Source organism: Triticum urartu, chromosome 1 (genome assembly GCF_003073215.2).
Source record: "Triticum urartu cultivar G1812 chromosome 1, Tu2.1, whole genome shotgun sequence".
NCBI lineage: Eukaryota > Viridiplantae > Streptophyta > Magnoliopsida > Poales > Poaceae > Triticum > Triticum urartu.
This window is the reverse complement of record NC_053022.1, coordinates 270,448,945-270,455,624: the sequence shown is the minus strand read 5'-3', so window position 1 is coordinate 270,455,624 and position 6,680 is coordinate 270,448,945. Positions and strand designations below refer to the sequence as shown.

At 51.1% G+C, this 6,680-nt stretch overlaps 1 protein-coding gene across 1 annotated transcript; it reads right to left on the bottom strand.

The window, feature by feature from the left end:
• Positions 1-717: 717 nt before the first annotated feature.
• On the bottom strand, positions 718-5,422 carry LOC125507269 (auxin response factor 22-like). Its single transcript, XM_048671905.1, has 4 exons — positions 5,054-5,422; positions 3,783-4,919; positions 1,266-2,152; positions 718-1,141 (listed from the first exon to the last, which is right to left on the bottom strand). Exons 2-4 carry the CDS (start codon positions 4,863-4,865, stop codon positions 1,045-1,047), a joined length of 2,067 nt encoding a protein of 688 aa, XP_048527862.1. The 5' UTR covers positions 4,866-4,919; positions 5,054-5,422; the 3' UTR covers positions 718-1,044.
• Between the last annotated feature and the right edge of the window lie 1,258 nt (positions 5,423-6,680).

The window sequence follows — 6,680 nt, the reverse complement described above, 5'->3', positions numbered from 1 at the left end:
TTAGACCAATAAATAATAAATGGGCTAAACGCCGTTTACGTCCTATAGACTTTTCCAAAGGCGAGACCTATGCGAGTGTGGGGCCGGCGTCATGGTCATGGTCATCATCACGGACACTGTAGTACAGAGCAATTGTGTCAGTAAAACAGCTCAACCTAGGACGGCCTCGATCATAACCGGTAGCGTGACAGGCCACCACACGACGGTGTAGCACCAGCACCACACTAGGACGACGTTGCAGCCTGCCAGACCCACAAGCCTCCAATCCTAGAGGCGTGTCCAGCCTAGTCGACTCGAGGGTGGCCCCCTTTCTCTTCCTCCTCGCGCCGTTTTTCTCGCGTCACGGCTCCGACCGAGGTTCGGCTCGGCCAACCACCCGCCTAAAACAAAACAAAACAAAGAGAGGGTTGGGTTGTGTCTCTCTCACGGTCACGGAGAGATGGCGACGTCGGAACGCGCATGACAACCCCGTGCGGGTGCGGCGATGGATGGGTCACGCCTATAGCGTCTACGCCACCCTAGCCTCCCTCCCTCCCTCCCTCTCGTACCACCACCACCGCAACTTGTTCATCATCAAGCCGGCAAAAAGCACAACAGCGACAACAATGGCCAAGAAATAATGTCCTAATAAATAAATAAAGTAAGAAAAAACACCAATAAATTCTCATCAAACGCGCTCTAATCCTCAAGCATTTCATCTGCCCAGGCAACGCCAGCTTTAATTTCCAAAGACCCAACTGAAACTTTATTCCAAGCAAAGCAAATCCGTCCAAGATCAGAAGCCTCATGACCTATAGACTTCCAACTCAGCCGCCGGATGACCAGCCCTTAACTTGGGCGATCAACGGCGCTGAACAAACAGCTAACAGACAAATACAGTGAGTACATATTAAAAACCAATCCACAAGATTGTACTAACGACGACGCAGTTCCGCTTGACAGCACGGGTAAACAAACGCTAATAAAACGCATGCATATGGAGAGTAGTCCTTCACTCTGGTTTAATATTTCTCGATGAAGCTCGTGCTGGAGCTCATCAAGATATCACACCCGCTGAACCATGCATTCGATGAGAGGTTTCGCCAGTCCTCCCTTTTCGCCACTTATTATCGTCAGCCTCCGTGCCACTTTCATGAAGTCGCTGTTACATGAACAGAATGAATTAGATACATATCACTACAACATTGCTGCAACATTAGAAGATGAAGAAGATATTATCACGCACGAGTTAAGGAATACTGCACATATCATCAGGGACTTCTCACCTGAACGGTAATCCACCAGTGTGCATGACAGCACCAGCCGTGTCACGGTAACGGAGATGGCTTATGATTTCTTCTTTCTCGATGCCAAACATGTCAGCCAGACGGCCATACAACTCGTCATATGACCCGAAGACAGACAAGTCGATGGTGCGACCAACATCCTCCGATTCCATAAATACCTTGCAGTGCCCAGCTTCCAGTCCAAGATCAGAAGCCTCATGACCCTGGGATGAGAATCCGATGCAGATTGATGAACCGGAACCATCGGACGCATTTCCTGCCTTGAGCGCAGTACTGATAGGTGAACTATTTCCAGTAGCCCCAGAGGAGAGTGTCTCTCTTGATCCACTTGAAGTCATCTGCTGCTCGGTAAGAATGGCCTTTCCAAACAACATTATATGTGGTGTCTTTCTGTCAACAGATTTTTCTGTGCTCTGTGGTGTACCGATTGTCAACAAGCAAGAGACGCTGTCATGGGCTGGTGCGCTGCTGAGCACAAAGCCCTTAGATATCCGGGAAGACGGGGTTAGAGCGTCAAGCCGGTTAAAACCGCCGCCGTGGAACAGACCAAGGTGCAGCTTATTAAGCTGATGGTCTGTTAATGGTAAACCAAATTGAGCATGCCTGGCTCCCTGTATGCCTGCAGGAGAGTTGTTGTCCGAGTAACAGCATAGGGGGCTGTTGCTAGGACCAAGTGGGTTCCCATGGAAAATTGGATTAAACAGATGACCATCCAATGGAAAATCAGGATGTTGGGGAACCCGTAACTTCTTTCGTGGTGGAGAAAATGGTCCCAAATGGATTGGTGGAATGCTTGATACAAGTTCCACAAGCCATGGGCTCACGCATTTCACATTTTGTAACAAGTCTGGCTCATCCCATGTGACCTGCAAGAAGTTTGCAACCATGAACCATGTTAATAAAGAGAATTACTGTAATCGACTAAACAAAAAGTACCCTGGTGCTTGCAGAACTAAAATGCGCAAAGTAGCACAACACCAACTAAAATCGATGACCCATTTTCGTATTAAATCTGATATAACTAATGATACTGATGAAAACATAGACCTCCACTATCTCAAAACTACTAGAAAGACATCATTCACTATCCTACGTAAGTGGGTAACATAAACGTTGAGATAAGATTCAATGAAGTAGCAATATGCATGAACGGCTGAGAGAACTAAAAATGATAGATAAATAGACCAAGCATGTTATGTTGAACTGCCAAATATACCAATTTCAGCATCTGCTACCCAAGGTACAGACAGAAACCTTATGGTTGGAGTACGGGACTGATCAGATAGACAAATGTGCGGTAGGACTTTCAAATAGAGGGAGGATCAAGTACCTTCAGCACGAACAGTTTATACAGGGATCATCATCATACTACATGAGCGTCATATTAATTCAATACCCACATTTGAAATTTAATACTCGTAGTACCAGCATCAGGTATTTATTATAGTAAGATGCAGTATTCCACACCGAACTTTATTGGATTTGTTTATTAGGCTATAAAAAAACTTTGCAAGAACTAGCATGGAGCCCTGATAGATGGGCTTTGAAACAAACGAATGACTAGAAACGAAGCTGTTGGCAATGAAGACTCCGATCTCAATTCTCTGCTGCACTCTTACTATTTGTACACGAACAACTTCCATAAGAGAAGCTGAACAAATCTGACAGATGATGTAGCTTGTAGATTCTTGTACATAAAAGTTTGACCCTTCTACTGTGTACGGCATTTTCATTAGATTTGTGTACAATTTTTTTCTGTTCCAGGTCAATGTAATTAGACAAATCGTTTCTCATCCACATTAGTCATACCTAACCATGCTAAAGGATTCTGTTTCTAGTTAAAAGTTTGCCAAGTATTCCCATGCCAAGTATCATGTTGGGTGCTAAAGACCAAACATCAAGCTGTGACATTTGAGCAACCGATGATGACGGACTATTCAAGAATTTGATATCATACTAAAAGGAATACGGAAGTTTAGGAGCCCACTATTGATAAATAAGAGAGCTAGTACTTGAAGAACATGCAGACTGATAATCCAAATTTGGAAACCAACAAAGCTACTAAAGGACCACAAGCCTTTTCATCCATAACTACCATGCAGTTGTGAATTCTGCATTCCAACAGCTTTATTGATTGTACCACCAATTCATACAAAGTCAAAATCGAAGGAGGATGTGATGTTTTACTCCAGTAAATCTAAGCCAGTTGTTGAACTAATTAATAGGTTAATTTGTTGATATCAGGGGTTTGGGAATCATTATTATTACCATTACTACTAATTTGGCAACATTGTGCGGCAAGCTGGCCATGTTTTGTATGGTAGTACCTTAACTTCTAGTTCCATTCAAGGCATCTGAATGAGAAGCCTCCATACTACTAATGTTGTGTAAATGATGCACTGCATTCATCCCTTGCAGTTCCATGTTATGTACTATGCATCTTTATTGAGAAGAAAGGATGGAGTGCGACTATGGATATCATCAGATCGAACAAACCTGAAGAAGTCTCCATGGTGAATTCGGCCATCTGAGTGGATCGGCAACCTGAACCGAAGATATGGTCCCCATAAACCAGCTGATTCTTGAGGAATCCTCGGTCTCAAAGGCCATCTTGAACCTCATGCCAGGGCACCAGTGGATCCTCATGGCGGCCTGCATCGCCGCGGCCTTGACAACAAACTCCGGCGTGCTAGCTCTCGGGTAGTAGACCACCTCAAATGGCTGGCTGTTGGCCGCGAGGGTGGCCGCCTCCACGACATCGGCGATCTTGACCTTCCCCCTGCCCTTGACGTAACCGGCGGGGCCACCATTCATCATCTTGTTCTCCTCGTCCTTGAGGAAGGCCGAGAACCCCCCGTACCCTGGCGCGTTCCAGCCGGATATGCACTCCATGCCCCCGCAGGTGACCCGCTTGGCCCGGCGTATCCCGACGCAGAGCTCCCCGTGCTCGGTGCGCAGGAAGACGATGGAGTCCCCCGCGACGAGCTTCTTCTGGTTCACGAAGGTGCTCCAGCCCGTGGTGAGCAAATGCCGGCGCGGCGTGCCCCGGTAGATGTGGCGGAACTTCCACACCTCCCCGTGCACGTCCTTGGCGAGCACCGTCTGCACCGGCGGGTCAGCCCTGTAGTCAAGCTTGGGGAAGATGGTCTCCGCGCAGTAGCGCGGCACCGAGAAGCCGCCGCCGTTGTTGGCGTCGGACTGCGTCAGCGTCTTGGCGAAGGAGGCCAGCTTCTCGCGCGCCTCCGCCGGGTCGCCCCCGAGCCCCTCCGGCTCCCGGAACCCCGCCTCGCCGGGGCCGACGGGCACCAGCCGGATCTTGGCGAACACCTCGTCCGTCTCCGGATCAGCCAGGAAGCGCACCCCTGCCACGCAGCAGAGCACGAGCGCGGGCAGCGGACGCGGCCCGACCGCCGCCGCGAGCTCGGCGGCCGCGCTGCCGCCGCCGCTGTTGGCGTGCTCGGCGTGCCCCTGCGGGAAGTAGTAGACGCGCGAGCGCGGCAGCGGCATCTGCACCATGCCGCCCGCGCAGGCGTGCCACAGCTGCGGGTCCAGGCACCTCTCCTCGCCCACCTCCTTCATCTCCACCCAAAACCACCGCCACGAAATGCGATCACTTCTTCCCGCACACCAAACCTGCCACCAAATTGCCCTCCATCAAATTCGCAAACCACCGCACAGCAAACCCAACTCCACACGCAATCAATCCATGGCGGGCACGGCCATCAAAAGAGCAAATCAACATCAAGAAAAGCAAGAAAGGCAAGCACCTGTTTGGCCCGCGCGCATGGCCTCCAATTGGCAGATCGCGAAAGCTCTGCGAGAGATGTGAACGCCCAGAGCCGGAATAAACAAAGCAAAGGAAAGGAAAAAAGGGAAATCTACATCAGGCGACGGCGCCTCCCCTGCCCTCCCCCGGCCCCTGCAACTCCATCCCAAGTTGAAGAACCGCCGCGCCGGTCAAAGCAAAGCAAAGCAGAATAAATATCCAATCCTTGGTGTCCGGAACCCAAAAGGCCCCGATTTTTTCCGTGTTCTTGAGAGAGGGAGGGAGGACGAGGAGGGAGGGAGCGCTGCGCTACAGCGGCACAGTGGTTTGGAATTATGGCGAGTTCTTTGGATGTCTTCCCGGCCATTAGATAGATAGAGAGATGGATAGATAGGGGAGAGCTTCGCTGCTGCAGTGGCCGGGCGCCCCAGTGGAGCCGCGGCCCCACCAGATCGCCTGCGCTGGCTCGCACAGCCAACAGCGACGCGCACCAACCGTAGATGACTGGTGGGGCCGGCGTGTCGGTGATAAAGGCTGTGGGGCCATGTGGCTGCCTTTTGTGCTGTCGGTGGGCCGCGGCCTTGATGGCCCGGACTAGGAAGTAGGGAGTGGCGACAAGAGCCGAGGGTTTTCGTGTTGTTTTTAGTGTTTCTGAATCTGAAAAGAGGGGGAAATGTTTTTAAAATCCAACAAAACAGCTAGATTATCTCAGATCTGAGCCCATTTATTTGGTCTCGCCGCTGTTGCGAAGCTCGCAGCGTTTTGTTGGTTGGGGTGGGTGGGACCCGGAAGAAAAGAAAACAAAAAAACAGTTTTGTCACGCGTGCGACGCGACGCGACGCGATGCATGTGTATATCCTCGTCTCATCTGCTGCGAGGGAAGGCGACGACACATGGTAGTAATAAGCTGTCGAAATTTGGTTGTTTGGGAGAGAGGAGAGGACAAGAAAGCATTTGTGCGCCGCGGCCGTAAGTTGGTGTTGGCAGCGACTGATTGCATGATCCGGAAATGGGCGAATCTTGTGCCTTGTTCGTCTCAACTCCTGTGTCTTCCCTTTCCGGCCCGGGGGCGAACCCATCGCCGGGAATTCAGAGCCAGGGCAACCCACCCACGGAACACCGATTGGGACATGTCGCACCTCTCCCTCCTCTTTTGCGCCACTGCAGCTGGCCACGGGCCGCATCTGTATCTGCATCTGCATGGATCATACTGTACTAGTACTACCCCGTTTGCTATACTTTATTTATTTTTGACACCGAATTTGTGAACTGAAGGAAAAAAAATGTCCAAGTCTCGGGGTTTCGTGACGTGCCAACTCTTGGTGGAGAGTGCGCCGTGAAAACGCTGTCGTTCTTTTCTCTCGTCGCCGTTGGATCCAAGAAAAGAGAGCGGGAGGAGGAGGCGCCGTGCGCGGGGTTTGGGGCGATGGATGCCTCCGCGGCCCGAGGCCAGCCGTGCGTGCGCCACTGGCCGACCGCCCAAACAAAAGTCCTCCCCATGATCCCATCTCCATCTCGTAGCGGACGCGTAGTTCGTCTCTACTCCGGCCACGGCTTCCACCGAGGCGCCGCTCTCTCGATCGATCCCATCGATCGTGGCCTGCCAACGGCCCCTCCAGTGCTCCCGT